The sequence below is a fragment of the Pristiophorus japonicus genome, chromosome 12 (assembly GCF_044704955.1).
Source record: "Pristiophorus japonicus isolate sPriJap1 chromosome 12, sPriJap1.hap1, whole genome shotgun sequence".
Taxonomy (NCBI): domain Eukaryota; kingdom Metazoa; phylum Chordata; class Chondrichthyes; family Pristiophoridae; genus Pristiophorus; species Pristiophorus japonicus.
In genome coordinates, this window is record NC_091988.1 from 84,725,317 (window position 1) to 84,743,043 (window position 17,727).

General features: G+C 45.4%; 1 protein-coding gene across 1 annotated transcript; it reads left to right on the forward strand.

Annotated features, from left to right (window-relative positions):
• The first annotated feature begins 6,740 nt into the window (after positions 1-6,740).
• Positions 6,741-16,236, forward strand: LOC139276806 (zona pellucida sperm-binding protein 3-like). The gene is made up of 11 exons (XM_070894805.1): positions 6,741-6,863; positions 10,276-10,388; positions 13,073-13,385; positions 14,663-14,778; positions 14,862-14,965; positions 15,071-15,248; positions 15,346-15,466; positions 15,537-15,628; positions 15,713-15,864; positions 15,941-16,075; positions 16,148-16,236. Exons 1-11 carry the CDS (start codon positions 6,741-6,743, stop codon positions 16,234-16,236), a joined length of 1,536 nt encoding a protein of 511 aa, XP_070750906.1.
• Positions 16,237-17,727: the final 1,491 nt, after the last annotated feature.

Genomic DNA, 17,727 nt, shown 5'->3' on the forward strand with positions numbered 1-17,727 from the left:
ATCCTTTCTCTCATTTGGGCTTTTCCATCATTTGTCAAAAAATGTAGTAATAAATTTGAAATGTGACTTGCTTGAATTAGTCTTTGGTCTTGGTGTTTTGAACTTCAGTTGTTTCCAAGGCCCTTTTGCCTGTTTAAATTCCACATTTCCCTTGGAATGGTTATTTAAAAAAAAAAAAAAAAAAAAAAATTCCTAGTGCAGCTGCTTGTGCTATCATGATACTGGTCACGGCACCCATCCCACTCCCACTTTCTCTAATGAGCCTCCATTCCCTCCGACTGTTTCCAGCACATTAGTCGGTCCCGGTTCTCTGATTTAGTGAAATGGCCTTTTGCCCATCTGCAATATTTTACATCAGTTAAATGCCACAGGGTTTTTTTTCTTCATCCCAAATTGGTCCCAGTAGTGTGCAGATCACTGTTGGAAGGTTGAAATCCCAGCTGGAACACAATATTGAGTGAAGAATTGGGTCTGCCTGTGAGACCCTCCTTGGTAGAGCAAGACTGCTAATACTCACAGGTGAAGAATGAATGAATTTAGGCAGCAAAGGGCAGCTAACACCCTTGTAACTATTGGTGTGAGTCAACCATTCAGCAGAGAAAATGAGGGCCAGGGTTGAGTTACTGCAGATTATATAAATATGTTTGCAAACTGTTTCCGTTTTGTTGGTAATGATGCCATTCAACTGGGCTTTTTCCCAAAAGCCAGTGACTCACTGACCCTAGCAGCTCCTTTACTCCCTGCACCTGCTGCCTATTTCCTTGCCCTTTCATTTGATTGACAAACCTGGGCGCACAAATAATACATGGGAGAAAAATTCCAAGCTGAAGTGGAGCCTCTTGGCTGATTTCAATAGTCGCAGGATACTTGAAGTGGGTTAGTGTTGCAGCTGGTGACTTCTGCAGGGAGAGGATTTGGGGAGTGAGGAGTGAAGTTCTTCCAGAAAAAGGAAGACCAACCAACCTAACATGGTGTTGGAACAAGTGGTGGTGGTGAGGTATGAATTATCATTACTGGTTCTGGGGGAGGTGGGACCAGTACAAACCAAATGGTCTGCACCTGGGCAGGACCGGAACAAATGTCCTAGGGGGAGTGTTTGCTAGTGCTGTTGGGGAGGAGTTAAACTAATATGGCAGGGGGATGGGAACCAATGCAGGGAGACAGGGAAACAAAAAGGAGACTAAAGCAAAAGACAGAAAGGAGATGAAGAAAAGTAGAGGGCAGAGAAACCCAAGGCAAAGAACAAAAAGGGCCACTGTACAGCAAAATTCTAAAAGGACAAAGGGTGTTTAAAAAAACAAGCCTGAAGGCTTTGTGTCTTAATGTAAGGAGCATCTGTAATAAGGTGGATGAATTAAGTATGCAAATAGATGTTAACAAATGATGTGATTGGGATTAGAGACGTGGCTCCAGGATGATCAGGGCTTGGAACTCAACTTCCAGGGGTATTCAACATTCAGGAAGGATAGATTAAAGGAAAAGAAGGTGGGGTAGCATTGCTGGTTAAGGAGGAGATTAATGCAATAGTTGGGAAGGACATTAGCTTGGATGATGTGGAATCTATATGGGTAGAGCTGCAGAACACCAAAGGGCAAAAAATGTTAGTGGGAGTTGTGTACAGACCTCCAAACAGTAGTAGTGATGTTGGGGAGGGCATCAAACAGGAAATTAGGGGTGCATGCAATAAAGGTGCAGCAGTTATAATGGGTGACTTTAATATGCACATAGATTGGGCTAACCAAACTGGAAGCAATACAGTGGAGGATTTCCTGGAGTGCATAAGGGATGGTTTTCTAGACCAATATGTCGAGGAACCAACTAGGGGGGAGGCCATCTTAGACTGGGTGTTTAATGAGAGGATTAATTAGCAATCTTGTTGTGCGAGGCCCCTTGGAGAAGAGTGACCATAATATGGTTGAATTCTGCATTAGGATGGAGAATGTAAGTGTTAATTCAGAGACCATAGTCCAGAACTTGAAGGGTAACTTTGAAGGTATGAGGTGTGAATTGGCTAGGATAGATTGGCGAATGATACTTAAGGGGTTGACTTGGATGGGCAATGGCAGACATTTAGAGACCGCATGGATGAATTACAACAATTGTACATTCCTGTCTGGTGTAAAAATAAAAAAGGGAAGGTGGCTATCAAGGGGAAATCAGGGATAGTATTAAAGCCAAGGAAGTGGCATACAAATTGGCCAGAAATAGCAGCGAACCCAGGGACTGGCTGAAATTTAGAACTTGGCAGAGGCAGACAAAGGGTTTGATTAGGGCAGGGAAAATGGAGTACGAGAAGAAGCTTGCAGGAAACATTAAGACGGATTGCAAAAATTTCTATAGATATGTAAAGAGAAAAAGGTTAGTGAAGACAAACTTAGGTCCCCTGCAGTCAGATTCTGGGAAGTCATAATGGGGAACAAAGAAATGGCAGACCAATTGAACAAGTACTTTGGCTCGTTATTCACTCAGGAGGACACAAACAACCTTCCAGATATAAAAGGGGTCAGAGGGTCTAGTAAGGAGGAGGAACTGAGGGAAATCCTTATTAGTCGGGAAATTGTGTTGGGGCAATTGATGGGATTGAAGGCCGATAAATCCCCAGGGCCTGATGGACTGTATCGCAGAGTACTTAAGAAGGTGGCCTTGGAAATAGCGGATGCATTGACAGTCGTTTTCTGACATTCCATTGATTCTAGATCAATTCCTATCGAGTGGAGGGTAGCCAATGTAACCCCACTTTTTAAAAAAGAGGGAGAGAAAGCAGGGAATTATAGACTGGTCAGCCTGACATCGGTAGTGGGTAAAATGATGGAATCCAGTATTAAGGATGTCACGGCAGCGCATTTGGAAAGAGGTGACATGATGGGTCCAAGTCAGCATGGATTTGTGAAGGGGAAATCATGCTTGACAAATCTTCTGGAATTTTTTGAGCATGTTTCCAGTAGAGTGGACAAAGGAAAACCAGTTGATGTGGTATATTTGGACTTTCAGAAGGCTTTTGACAAGGTCTGACACGAGATTAATGTGCAAAATCAAAGTACATGGGATAGTTGGGGGTTGTGTGCTGACATGGATTGAGAACTGGTTGTCAGACAAGAAGCAAAGAGTAGGAGTAAATGGGTACTTTTCAGAATGGCAGGCAGTGATTAGTGGGGTACCGCAAGGTTCTGTGCTGGGGCCCCAGCTGTTTACACTGTACATTAATTTAGACGAGGGGATTAAATGTAGTATCTCCAAATTTGCAGATGACATTAAGTTGGGTGGCAGTGTGAGCTGCGAGGAGGCTGCTATGAGGCTGCAGAGCAACTTGGATAGGTTAGGTGAGTGGGCAAATGCATGGCAGATGAAGTATAATGTGGATAAATGTGAGGTTATCCACTTTGGTGGTAAAAACAGAGACAGACTATTATCTGAATGGTGACAGATTAGGAAAAGGGGAGGTGCAATGAGACCTGGGTGTCATGGTACATCAGTCATTGAAGGTTGGCATGCAGATACAGCAGGTGGTTAAGAAAGCAAATGGCATGTTGGCCTTCATAGCGAGGGGATTTGAGTACAGGGGCAGGGAGGTGTTGCTACAGTTGTACAGAGCCTTGGTGAGTCCACACCTGCAGTATTGTGTACAATTTTGGTCTCCTGAATGGCTTGTATTCATTGGAGTTCAGAAGAAGGAGAGGGGACCTCATCGAAACGTTTAAAATTCTGATGGGTTTAGACAGGTTAGATGCAGGAAGAATGTTCCCAATGTTGGGGAAGTCCCAAGCCAGGGGTCACAGTCTAAGGATAAGGGGTAAGCCATGTTGGACCGAGATGAGGAGAAACTTCTTCACCCAGAGAGTGGTGAACCTGTGGAGTTCTCTACCACAGAAAGTTGTTGAGGCCAATTCACTAAATATATTCAAAAAGGAGTTAGATCGAGTCCTTACTACTAGGGGATCAAGGGGTATGGTGAGAAAGCAGGAATGGGGTACTGAAGTTGCATGTTCAGCCATGAGCTCATTGAATGGCCGCCTCCTGCACCTATTTGCTATGTTTCTGTTTCTATAAGCTGCGGGGAGTGGAGGGCGGAGAGATTAAGGTGGCAGACCAGTGCTGCCAGCTTTCTCCCTTCAGTGAGCAGGTCCCTGGGCTTAGTGGCCGCTGCCGCCATCACAAACATTGGAGCGGGGTCTGGGGGACAGTGTTGTGTTCGGATCACAGCCACCTTTTTGCTCGGCTGGATTTCCCACCTAATATGGTGGGTTTTTTTAAAGCTGACTTATTAAAGTTTTTTAAAATCGGAGAATGCTGAACCTACTACCACTGAGTGGTTGAAACAAATAGCATGGATGTATATAAAGGGAGGTTGGACCAGCATGTCGGAGAAGGGATATGCTGCTAGATTTCAATGAAAGACTGGAGGAGGCTCGAGTGGAGCATGGACTGATTGGACAGAATGAACTGTTTCTGTGCTGTATATCCTGTGTAAAATCCCAGGCTGCTTGGCAAGCCCTTTGCAATATTTTTGCAGACCATTGGTTGAGAACCTCTGATCTGAAAGACATGAGATCAGATTTGGAGGCCTAGATTTTACTGATTCTCTCCACCTGCCACTTTGGGGTCAGTTGAAACTCAGCAGTACCTGAGTTTAAAAGGATGGAACCTGCACGCATACAGCACAGTAGGAGGCCACTTGACCCTTTCTGCCTATATTCAACATAGAAGCATGGAAATTAGGAGCAGTAGTAGGCTGTTTGATCCTGTACCACCATTCAATATGATAATGTCTGATCCTCTCTACACCATATTCCTGCTTTCTCTCCATACTCTTGTCTTGCTATATCTCAAATATATTCCATGACTTAGTCTCCACAGCCTTCTGTGGTAGAGAATTCCACAGGTTCACCACCCTCTGAAGAAATTTCTCATGTCCTAAATTTCCTACCCCTTATCCTGAGATTGTGACCCCCTTGTTCTAGACTTTCCAGCCATGGGCAATATCCAGTCTGTCCAACCCCATCATAATTTTATACATTTTAATGAGATCTCCTCATTCTGCTAAACTCAATAAATGCATGCCTAGTTGACTGATTTCTCTCCTCATACAACAGTCCTGCCATCCCAAGGAATCAGTCTGATGACCCTTTGCTGCACTGTCTCTATGGAAAGTATAACCTTTTAGTACGTTAAATCTATCATCTGGTGATTGACCTTTCTGCTAGAAAGTGTTCTCCTCCCCATTCCTTATGAAAACCTTCATTTTTTTTTTGAAAGTCTCTATATTAAATCTCCCCTTCACAACTTTTCAAATAAATAAATCTCCACTCCTCTGGATTAAATATTGTGCCTTTTTAAATGGATGTAAGTAATAAGGAGCTGCTGCCATCTTTCTACAGAAAGTAGATGGGGTTACAGACACCCAGCATTCAGTCAGCCAGGAAGTTGTGTGAGCAGGTTCTAGTCTCCCTCCAGTGCCGAGGGAATAGACCAAAGCAGCATCTCCTTAATTGGCCACTGCAGATAGGTATGTTTTAGACTCCACATACTGTAACTTCACTAAATGTGTTCCACATTTAATATTCCTTAATGGTTAGTTGTAATTGTCTTTTTTTAAATAAGTTTCTACAGGTACAAAAAAAGGACAAGAATAAAGTAAATGTTGGTCCCCTAGAGAATGAGACTGGGGAACAGGGAAATGGCAGACATTGAACAAATATTTTGTATTCTTCATGTTCGACAAAAAAAAAATTCCAATAGTGGATAATCAAGGGGCTATAGGAGGGCAGAACAAGCTCTAAAGAAGTGGTACTCAGTAAAATGATGGGATTAAATGTGGACAAGTCCCCTGCCCCTGATGGCTAACATCTGAGGGTTTTAAAAGTGGCTGCAGAGATAGTGGATGGATTGTTGTGATCTACCAAAATTCCCTGGATTCTGGGGCAGTCCCAGCAGATTGGAAAACCGCAAATATAACTGCCCCTCATTTTTTTTTAAATGAGGCAGTAAACTATAGACCAGTTAGCCTAATATGTCATTGGGGAAAATGCTGGAGTCTATTAAGGAAGCAGTAGCGAGACATTTGGAAAAGCATAACTTTATGAAGGGGAAATCATGTTTGACAAATTTGCTGGTGTTTTGGTGAGGATGTAACAAGGTGGGTGAATAAGGGGGTACCAGTGGATGTGATATATTTGCCTTCTGGAAATCTAAATAAGGTGCCATATTCATCACAAGCAGTCCCTCAAAACTAGGATGACTTCTTCCATGCCAAAAAAGGATGAGTTCACAGGTGTTTCAATGAAGGATCCTGAACAGTGGAAGATACCAGTACATGGATTTTATTAAACGTTGGTGTCCGTTACACACCAGCCACCACACGGGCTTGACAGCTAGGTCTTGGTCCAGTGGCAAGGGTTATCCAAGACGACTGGAGACCTGCTCTGCTGCACTGGTCTAGTGCGCGCACACATCGCAGTGTGGGCTGGCCGGTGCTGCCCCTGGCCCCGAACTCTCCTCTCGGGCCCTGATCACATCCCTCCAGTCTCTTGCCACTCCTGCTGTATTTGCCCATGCTCCAATCACCGACCTGGACATTTATGTCACTGGTCACCATCCAGCACCTGATGGTCTCCCTGCAGTAAGCTGGCTGCTGCGCATGCTCCCTGCCCCGCAGCGGGACAATGGAAAGCAGTGTGACATCGAGGAAGCCCCGCCCCATCACTCCCTGCTCCCTGAGGCGGGTGGACTTGTGCAGACCAAAGATGGCGCCCGAACTCACTGCAACCCCCGACAGTAACAAAGGCCCGTCCATGCCCGAAGGTGCCCCGCAGCCACTGCCGCTGACTCTGGCCAAATCCCCCACCTTCCTGCACATGTACTTGAGTGCAAGTCTGCAGGGAGGTTGTGCGCTGCCCAGGCCACACCTCCATCCTCTGTGGTGGCTGCAAAACTTGCCCGTCCACCAGTAATCTCCCACGTAGAAGGTTACTGCACAAGATAAAAGTTCATGGGGTTGGGGGTAATATATTAGCATGGGTAAAGGATTGGCTAACAGAAGAGTTGGGATAAATGGGTAATTTTCAAGTTGGCAAACAGTAACTAGTGGAGTGCTGCAGGGATTGGTGCTGGGTCCTCCACTATTTACAATCTATTAATGATTTGGATGAAGGGACTGAGTGCAATGTAGCCAAGTTTGCTGCTGATACAAAGATGGGTGGGGAAAGTAAATTGAGAGGAGGATACAAAATCTAGAAAGGGATATAAACAGGCTAAGTGGGCAAAAATTTAGCAGCTAGAGTATAATATGGGAAAATGTGAGGTTATCTATTTTGGCAGCAATAATTGAGAAGCAAATTATAATTTAAATGAAGAAAAAGTGCTGCAGTACAGAAGGACTAGGTCGGAGGGGTGGTCTTTGTGCAAGAAACAGTTACAATGCAGGTACAGCAAGTAATCAGGAAGGTAAATGGAATGTTGGCCTTTATTGCAAGGGGGATAGAGTATAAAAGCAGGGAAGTCCTCTTACAACTATACAGGGTATTGAGGCCATACTTGGAATACTGCATACAGTTTTGGTCTCTGTATTTAAGGAAGGATATACTTGCATTGGAGGCTGTTCAGAGAAAGTTCACTTGGTTGCTTCTGGAGCTAAGGAGGTTGACTTATGAAGGTAGGGTGGGCCTATATCATTGGTGTTCAGAAGAATAAGAGATGATATTGAATCATAAGATAATGAGGGAGCTTGACAAGGTGGATGCAGAGAGGATATTTCCACTCATGGGGGACATAGTTTTAAATGGGCAGCCCCTTATTCTGAGACTGAGTACTCAACTAGTGTTGGCCTGGATTTTGTGCTGCAGTCTCTGGAGTGGGATTTGAATACCTGATCTTCTGACCTCGGGTAGGGGGTCTACCCACTAAAGCAAATTCCATGTCTGATCTCCTCGGTACTAAACATTTTTAAAGACACTGACTCTTGTGGTACTCAGGCCAACAGAGCAGAAAATCCCAGATTTGATGCTTGGTCTGCTCAGTGTTTGCCAATCTCAGCAAGTGGAACAGAGTTGGCCTCTGACCTGTGGCTAGTGAGGAGGCAAGTTAGCTGAAGATTCTTGCTCCTGATCACCATCTGGACACCCTGTCTGGAAAGTGCAGTTGTGAGGAGTGGATTCAAATTTATGATGCTGTTTTCCAATTTCCCCCAACCCTACACTCCATCTCCCAGCTCCACCCAGGGGCTGGAATCAGTGTAAAACTCCCCGCGGGCTGTATTTGTAAACTTTTTATATATGTAAAGCATCATGATCTGAAAACATCTATGTAGGGCCATGTATAATGCAAGTTCTGATTAGTAATGTATGTTGCAAAGAAATCTAACTAACCTCACCCATTCCATGTACTGTATAGTGCCATATGTAATGTAATTTAATGACTGTATTACAATGTATCCTGAATTGTACCTCTGAAATGTAAAGCAAGCAACTGTGTTGAACGGAACTGCCGTCAGTATCTAAATGTATTGTATGGAATGGAATTGCTGACCACATCCAAATGTACTGAACTGCTTTCCAATGTATTTTGTAAATTTTATATTCATGAAGTATATTTTGAAATTAAAAAAAAACTCAAATAGAGTGAAAATACTCATTGGCTGGGCTCACAAGACCAGCAGCCAATCAAGGTGAGGAATCTCTAAGAATCAAAGCCTTCAGGCAAGGAGAACATTGGAGTGGGGAACAAAGACCCAAACTAAAACAAACTGAACTTTCTCCTTTTGGCTTCTGGGATTCAAGGTATGAATTTGACCAAGCCTGATGAAATGGAAGACACAAAACTCTTTTTCTCTCCCATTCTTTTTTTACTCCCTGCTGCCTTTAGTGGCCTTGGCTGAAATAAGTTTGAGGATAATCTCCACTCTTCCCACCCCAGACCCCACAGCACAAAACTAACTCTCAATCAGGTGCTAAAAATGATCGGTCTCTCTCCCAGCTCTCAAGGAGTGTCTAGTGTGAGATGAGGTAATGCTACACTGGTGTAGGGGTTCTTGACCATGTCTGCTCGGTGTTAATGTTCATTGTTGGGGTCAGAATTCCTCTCCCAAATCTCCACCCAATAATGTGAAATGTCTGGGAATCTGGTATGAAAATGACATTGTGGGGAAAACAGGCCAGCCCTGGATATAGGGTTGCCAACGCTCCAGGATTACCCTGGAGTCTCCACAAAATAAAGATTAAATCTCCAGGACACTGTCGGTGAGCAGAAAAATCACAGGAGCATTAAAATAAATTGTCTTTTTCATTTTCTCTGAGCACGTCTGTTTATTGATGATAAAAATATTGGAGAAAGGATAAAATGGTTGTCTGACTGGGAGTCAAGAATCACCTGAGTGGGTAAGGAAGCAAGTCCGCTCTCCAATCAGGGTGGGAAGGTGGGGTGCCCTCAGGATGAACGTGTTGGTGGAAGGGTTGGAGGTCATGTGATGAAACCTCCAGGAATATGTCCAAAGAGGAGTTGGCCACTCCGCCTGGGTATCGGAACACTCTGCCTGGGTTACCGCCTCCGCATCTTATCCATTCATAGAGTAGTTTTACATATTACACGAAGCAATCTCTCCTGGTGTTGTCCATGGGAAGGACAGGATCTCTTTCTTGATCGCTATAGGGGCCCTGTGGAAGATTATACACAATAAAGGCCCAACAGGTCACCCATGGCTCAATGGGTAACATGTTCCCTTCTGAGTCAGAAGGTCATGGGTTCATGTCCCACTCCAGGGAGTTGAGCAGGTAATCCAGGCCAACACTTCCAGTGCAGTACTGAGAGAATTCTGCACTGTCGGAGGTGCCGTCTTACGGATAAGCCGTTAAACTGAGACTCTGCCTGCAATTCTGACATTACAACAGTGACCACACTTGAAAAATACTGAATTGACTGTAAAGTGCTTTTGGATAATCCGTGGTTGTGAAATGTGCTATATAGACACAAGGGGCGAGATCTTCGGCTTTCCATTTTCAGGGCGAAAACAGAGGCGAGGCAGGAAATTTACTGCCCAATTAACGTTAGCGATTAATTGCTTTACTTTCAACATGAGGTGGAGCGCAAAGGGAGGCGTTGAATTACTTTTGCAGCGCAAAAACAGGAACCTCGCCAACTTTAGTGCGGGGCCAGGAGCGCTCAGAGAGAGGCCTTGGGAGGGAAAAAAACATCAAAAAATCATTAAAGAAACATTGACAACACCCTTACCTCACAAATTGCTGCAAAAATTAAAACATTAAAAATTTTAACTTACCTTTTTTCCAGTTTATCCAACTCACCACCGCCGACAGGGCTGTGTTTTCCCTGGTGGTCATCGTGGGGCGCGTTTCGCGGCGTACGGGTCGAGTGAGACTCGAAACTCGCAGCGGTGTCACAATGTGAGCCGGTGCACACCTGGCGCAGCTCTCCCCGGTGTTTCTAAGCGCCACCGCAAAAAACGAATCGAGGATCGCGGCAGGGTGAAAAACAGCTGACCGACAGATTTTTCGCCGCGGAGGGTCAAAACCCGGCAAAAACCCGGTCGCAAATGACCCCAAAATCCAGCCCAAGTTCGTTCTTTCTTTTCACTGGGTGTACAAATGGATTGTCCATTTTACCGTAGTAGAACCACACTAAAACATGACGCATCGGGACACTTCCTCCAATGGGGCCGCGCCACACTACCTGAGCACAGCTTCTGCCGAAACCAAACCACAAGTTCCTGAGGCGGCGGTTAATCCCCCCAATAAACCACAGCCAGCTTCCTCCACATCTTCCTGCCAAGGTCATGAACAACACAGCACAGCACTCCATAAACCAATTAATCAGCAAGGCCAAGAATTATAGCAGGGCATTGACTGACTTTCTCACCCATCCATTACCGAGAGACACTAAGGCAAATTGATCAGCACCATCGCCAAGATTAGTAAGATCTGGACAAGTTCAGAAGTTAAATGTGGTGTCTGCTTGCCTGTCTGGTTCATTTCCATCCTGTCCATCCTGAGTGAGCCATTGGGTCATAGATCAGGAGCTGGGATTCCAGGGCTGAGACTAAGGAGTGGGCAAGGGATGGTTGGAGAGGGGGAGGAGGGCACGGGGAGATCCCAGAGTAACAGAAGGGGGTTGGGGGCAGGGGCCAGCTGGTTTGGCAGGGTTCGGACAGGGAGTGGGGAGCAGTGCGAGTGTGAGGTGCTGGGGCATATCGTGGGCAATTGAAGGGGAAAGGTGCGGGAATGAGGATGGGGGCGGTGGGCTGGGTGGGGCTAGGATGTAGGTAACAGATGTTGGGGTGAAGGAACTGTGGATGGGATGGGGTCAGTAGCCGGCAGCATCAGTGGGGGGAGGGGGAAGGGGATAGTTAGCAGGGTGCTGGAATTGGGGATGGGGGTGAGTTCAGGAGCCAGGAGTGGGTGCGGAGGGAAGCTCAATTGGCAAAAGAATTTTCAATGATAATCGAGAGAGAAGGAGACTTCAGTAATAACTTGACCTCTGACCCAGGGCCTGGCGAAGGCCCAGACTGAGTGCAGCCCACGGGTTGCGAGGGGTCACTCAGCCTTCCTGTCTCTCCTCCACAGTCTTGTCCATGCTCAGGTGGCCCTGGAGAGGGAGCACGCGGTGCCCATAGGTACACTTGAGTCCTCCTGCAACCGATGGGTACCGCAGGGAAAGGAAAGTCTTATCGACACGAGTAATAATATTGTGATTTACATTATGAGTTTATTTTAGTTTAATAGGTGATGATGTTTAATTATATTAGTGGTACTGCCTCAGTTTGAGGGGCACTTATGCAGTTGCCTGTCTGTTGGTGGAACTGGGCAATCCAGTGTTACTTCTATTGATTTATTAAAATAAACCAAGACTTGACCAATTCTCCACATGCAATCAGCTATTGGACCTCAACAGGTCACTACAGACTGCATCAGGCTGTAGGCGCGTTATCCTGTTTAGATCTGAATCCAATCTCACTCTAAACAAGTCTCCAATCGTTTTCGGGTCTTGCACCAAAAGGATTATAAAAGAGCCCATATACAGCTTTAAAACCAACAACAACCTGCACTTATGTAGCACCTTTAACATCGTAAGATGACCCAAGGTGCTTCACAGGAAAGTTATCAAACACAATTTGACACTGAGTCACAAGTGGAGATATTAGAACAGGTGATCAAAAACATGTCAAATAGATAGGTCTTAAAGAGCGTCTTACAGGAGGACAAAAGCAAAATACTCCAGGTGTTGGAAATTTGAAATAAAAATAGAACATTTTGGAAATACTCAGCAGGTCAGGCAGCATCTTGGAGATAGAAACACAGTTAACGTTTCAGGTCGATGAACTTTCGTCAGAATTTAATGTCGATGACCTTTCATCAGCGTCTGAAAGGAGGAGAGAGGCAGAGAGGAGGAGAGGCTCAGGGAGGATATCCCAGAGCTGAGGGCAAAGGCAGCTGAAGGCACAGCCAGCAATGGTGGAGCAATCGAAATCAGGGAGACGCAAGAGTCCACAATTGGAGGAGCGCAGAGATCTCGGAGCGTTGCAGGGTTGGAGGAGCCGAGGCAGGGGCGGAGTCGGGCAGTGGTACGGAGATGGAAATAGACTTCTTTCAGTGAAACATTATCAAAGCTCTTAATAAAATATAGCTCTGTATTTATCTGAAGTTGTAAAGTTTGATTAAATTTACATAGTTTGAATAGAATGTATGTTCTTTAGGTGTCTGTATATGTTTCTTTCATTATATTCTGTTTCAGTAAATCTTCAGTACATCAAAAAACAAAAGCTGAACTTGTCTTGTTCCCATAGACCCAGATAGTCTCCAGCCTGGAGCATCTCCCGATCACTGACCCAGTCTGTGTGAAAAACTTTCTGGAAACAACCAATTAGTAAGATTGTTGGATAGGCTATTGGTTTAGTTTAGCCACACCTGCTCCAATTGTTTTCAGGTGATGGCAGGCTGTGTGTATAAAAGGGGATCAGGGGACTCCCCACAGAGCACAGTTGAGCTGCAGTAGTTTGTATTATGGGGCAACTAGTGAAGGGTTTGGGGCCTCTGTTGGTTTTGATTGGAGCTGTTTGTTGCTCTGATACTAGGCAGCGGTTTAGAAACTGGGACTTCCCATGGAGCATTCAGAAGGCCACTCGTGTCCCTCCAGGCCCAGCTTTTGGTTCTGGTTTCAGTAAGTCTGAGGGGCGAAGTGTGTCTCCACTGCAGACTGTGATGGTGCAGTGTGGAGAGCAGAACCTGCTGGTCAGAGTACAGATGGATTTATTTGGAACCAGGCACCTGATTAAAGCAGCTGATCTGACCCTGGGGTCAACAGGTTGTCGGCCAACTGGGGTCTACTCTCAGAACCACACTGTCCTATTTCATTATGGGCTCCATGAATGTGACAGCACAGTAAAGGTAATGTGATTCTTGATCTAAAACCTTCTGCAAACAATGGGCCCCTGGGAGGAGGAATACTTGCATAGATTAGTTGGGCTGAATGGACTATTTGTGCTGAACATTCTATGAAATATTTGGACCTGTAACAATATGATTTTAATGTAAGCTTTCATTTTGATTGGACTTCATGTTCAGAATATTTTAGTGAGGCTTGTTTAAATGAGATTCTCATTGAGGTTTCTTTCCCTGATTCAACCTTTTATTGATTGAATCAAAACTGGGCATCTGGACTGAAGTACAAGGTTATGAGACTGCGTTGAGCAATGTAATAGTGGAGGGTGAGATGAAGGGTTGCAGCTACATGAGTGACTTTTTTTTTTGCTGTACATTTGGTGGTTTAGTCTTGATTTTCTGAGATTGGTTGGGACACAGTTGGAGTTCCATGCTGTTTGTGACTTGTAGAAAGAATCATGGGAACTGATTACTAAATATTCAAGTGTTCTTTATGCAAAAATGCTTGGAAAGATTGAGGCATTTTTCATCAAATTGAGGTGCCTCTAGAGTAAAGGCAGAACATGCTTATGGTGAAATTGTACTGAGGAAACCTAGACTGAAGACAATCCTTTGAAGGGATTCTCAGGATTGTTGACATTTTAGAATGTTATGTTTTGAATAGTCAGACTAGATACTGCAAGCTCAAAGTAAGATGTGACCATAGTCCTTTTATTACAGATCACAGTGCCTCACCAGCCTGTGAGACCACCTTTTTTTATAATATTGCTCCCACGGCATTGTGGGGTCCCTTGGGACTCCAGGGGATAAGTCCTCTGGTGGTTAGACATGTTTACATACATCACAGACTGCATCACCATAAGTGACCATAAAGTACTGAGACCCAATGGAGCAGTTATCTCTATTTCTGTCTTCCATCCCTAAACCCCTCTGCCTCTACCACTCCATCTGTTTATGGCACTTATTAAAACTGTTTGTGGCCAAGCCTTTGGTCAAATATCTTTAATTGATTTGGTGCCAAACTTTTTTTTCTGAACCTCCCCGTGAAGTGCCTTAATGTTTTACTATGTCAAGTGAGTTTTATATAAATGCACAAGTGGATGATTGTGGGTCACTTCCCCGCAGAGGCCTACAATATCTCTTCAAATGGATTTGGATAGGGCTGGGACTCTAATTAATAGAAGTATGAATTGCTGTGTGTTTCTCTAAACACTGCTCTCTTGTCCAAGAATGACTCCCTTGTTCTGTACCTGACCCTGACCAGATCACATTTTCTCTCCCAGATGATGGATGACCTGCTGATTTACACCAGCCACCTGTACTACAGGCCAAGCCGTATTGGAGGAGTCATTGTGAGAACCAGTGGAGCAGTTGTCCCTATTGTGTGCCATTATCCCAGGTAAGGTGGATGATTGACAGGCTCTCCTTTCCTCTGATGGGGTTGTGAATTGGAAGTAAAACTGGCCTTTCCTCTTCCCACAGGAAGAGGACAGTGAGCAGCAATGCGATCAAGCCCACCTGGGTCCCCTTCTCCTCCACCAAGGCCGGAGAGGGACGTCTGTCATTCTCCCTGCGTCTGATGACTGGTAAGTGATTGTCAATGATCTACCATGCATGTTTTACCCATTCCTTGGAATCAAGTGAGGAACCCAAAGCTTGTGTTCCTGCTCTCATTCCCTTTCCCTTTCCAGCTAACTGGAGTGCAGAGCGTACCTCCAATATCTACCACCTGGGTGACCTCATTCACATCGAGGCCTCTGTGATGACCGTGAACCACATGCCTCTGAAGCTCTATATTGACCGCTGTATAGCTACACTGAGCCCAGACCAGGACTCCACCCCCAGATACAACATTATTGACTTCAACGGGTAAGGTCTTTATCTGGGCTGCATATGTCACACACATAACTGTTTGGCGGAGGGAATCCATTCTTAATGATGCAGCTCTTTCTGACCCTCTTTCCAGTTGCCTGTTGGACAGCCGAGACGAAGACTCCTTTTCGTCCTTCGTGTCACCGCGAGATCACCTGGATAAGCTTCAGTTCAAGCTGGATGCATTCCGCTTCTTTGAGGATGACAGGGACTTGGTAAGAGGAGACCAGATGTTGAGACAGTGAGCGTTTGACACTGAGTAACTCGTGCATGTGTCTCCTGCAGATCTTCATCACTTGCCACCTGAAAGTAGCTGCAGCAGATCAAAGGCCAGATTCAGTCAACAAAGCTTGTTCCTTCCAGAAGCCAGCCAACCGGTGAGTGAAATCTAACCAACAATGGTGATCCTCTTTGGTCAGAATGCATCCATATGCCAATGGTGTGCTTCCTTGTTTGTTTAGATGGTCCCTGGTGACTGAATTGGACCTGTCCATGGTGGAAGGATCCACTGAGGTTTGTGCCTGTTGTGATGGGGGCAACTGCGGAGCCTCGAGATTGCGATCTGGAGGAAGACTTCACTCCAGGGGCAGGAGAGAGGTCCTATCTGAGCTGGGTATGTTGTGGTGGTATTGGGTGTTGGGGCTATTGTTTGATGTTTGTTTGTAACTGGATGGAATGACTTGTTGCAGAGTCGGAGCCTGTGTGGGAGGGTGAAGCCTCCCTTGGGCCCCTGATCATTCTGGATGCTGATCTGAAGGACCTGGTCCATTCGATGGGAAGTGAAGCTGTCGAGACTCGTGAGGAGATTCCGAGTTCTTCTCCAGGTGAGTGTTGATTTTTGAGAACCCAATTCCAGTCTAGTGACTCCTGACTCAATGGCTTCTCATTCTCTGCAGGTGAGGTGCTTCTGGTTGTGATGTTGGTAGCTGGGGCCATGATCTCAGCCACTCTGGTGGCCTTCTTCCTCTTCAGGAAACACACCTGAATCCTTTCTCATTTGGGCTTTTCCATCATTTGTCAAAAAATGGAGTAATAAATTTGAAATGTGACTTGCTTGAATTAGTCTTTGGTCTTGGTGTTTTGAACTTCAGTTGTTTCAAAGGCCCCTCCTGTGTTTACATTCCACATTTCCCTTGTAACAAGTGTTTATATAAAAAAAAAGACTCCATTCCTATTGCAGCTGCTTGTGCTATTATGATACTGGTCACGGCGACCATCCCACTCCCACTTTCCCTAATGAGCCCCGATTCTCTCTGACTATTTCCAGCACATTAGTCGGTCCCGGTTCTCTGATTCAATGAAATGGCCTTTTGCCCATCTGATATTTTTTAACAATTAAAGGCCACAGGGTTTTGTTTTATTGTCCAAATTGGTCCCAGTAGTGTGCAGATAATTGTTGGAAGTTTGAAATCGCAGCTGGAACACAATATTGAGTGAAAAATTGGGTCTGAATGTGAGTACCTCCTTGGTAGAGCAAGACTGCTAATGCTCACAGTTGAAGAATGAATGAGTTTGGGCAGCAAAGGGCAGCCAACACCCTTGTAACTATTGGTGTGAGTCAACCATTCAGCAGAGAAAATGAGGGCCAGGGTTGAGTTACTGCAGATTATATAAATGTGTTTGCAAACTGTTTCTGTTTTGCTGGTAATGGTGCCATTCAACTGGGCTGTCTCCCAAAAGACAGTGACTCACTGACCCTAGCATCTCCTTTACTCCCGGCACCTGCTGCCTATTTCCTTTCACCTTCATTTGATTGACAAACCTGACCGCACAAGAGAGTGGAGAGTGGAGAGTGGAGAGTGGAGAGTGGAGAGTGGAGAGTGGAGAGTGGAGAGTGGAGAGTGGAGAGTGGAGAGTGGAGAGTGGAGAGTGGAGAGTGGAGAGTGGAGAGTGGAGAGTGGAGAGTGGAGAGTGGAGAGTGGAGAGTGGAGAGTGGAGAGTGGAGAGTGGAGAGTGGAGAGTGGAGAGTGGAGAGTGGAGAGTGGAGAGTGGAGAGTGGAGAGTGGAGAGTGGAGAGTGGAGAGTGGAGAGTGGAGAGTGGAGAGTGGAGAGTGGAGAGTGGAGAGTGGAGAGTGGAGAGTGGAGAGTGGAGAGTGGAGAGTGGAGAGTGGAGAGTGGAGAGTGGAGAGTGGAGAGGATTTTAATAATTCTCTCCACCTGCCACTTTGGGGTCAGTTGAAACTCAGCAGTATCAGTTTAGGTGAACCTGTGGAATTGTCTACCACAAAGTTGTTGAGGCCAATTCACTAAATATATTCAAAAAGGAGTTGGATGTAGTCCTTACTCTTAGGGGGCATCAAGGGGTATGGTGAGAAAGCAGGAATGGGGTACTACTCCTGCATCTCTTTTCTATGTTTAAAAAGGATGGAACCTGCATGCATACAGCACAGTAGGAGGCCACTTGACCCTTTCTGCCTGTATTTAACATAGGAGCAGTAGTAGGCTGTTTGATCCTGTACTGCCATTCAATATGATG

Bases quoted from the DNA above. Each gene is read 5' to 3' on its own strand.
- LOC139276806 (XM_070894805.1), top strand. From the start codon at position 6,741: ATGGCGCCCGAACTCACTGCAACCCCCGACAGTAACAAAGGCCCGTCC. The intron at 13,386-14,662 runs GTAATGTGATTC...TTTCTCTCCCAG, and splicing joins AATGTGACAGCACAGTAAAG to ATGATGGATGACCTGCTGAT. The intron at 16,076-16,147 runs GTGAGTGTTGAT...CATTCTCTGCAG, and splicing joins GATTCCGAGTTCTTCTCCAG to GTGAGGTGCTTCTGGTTGTG.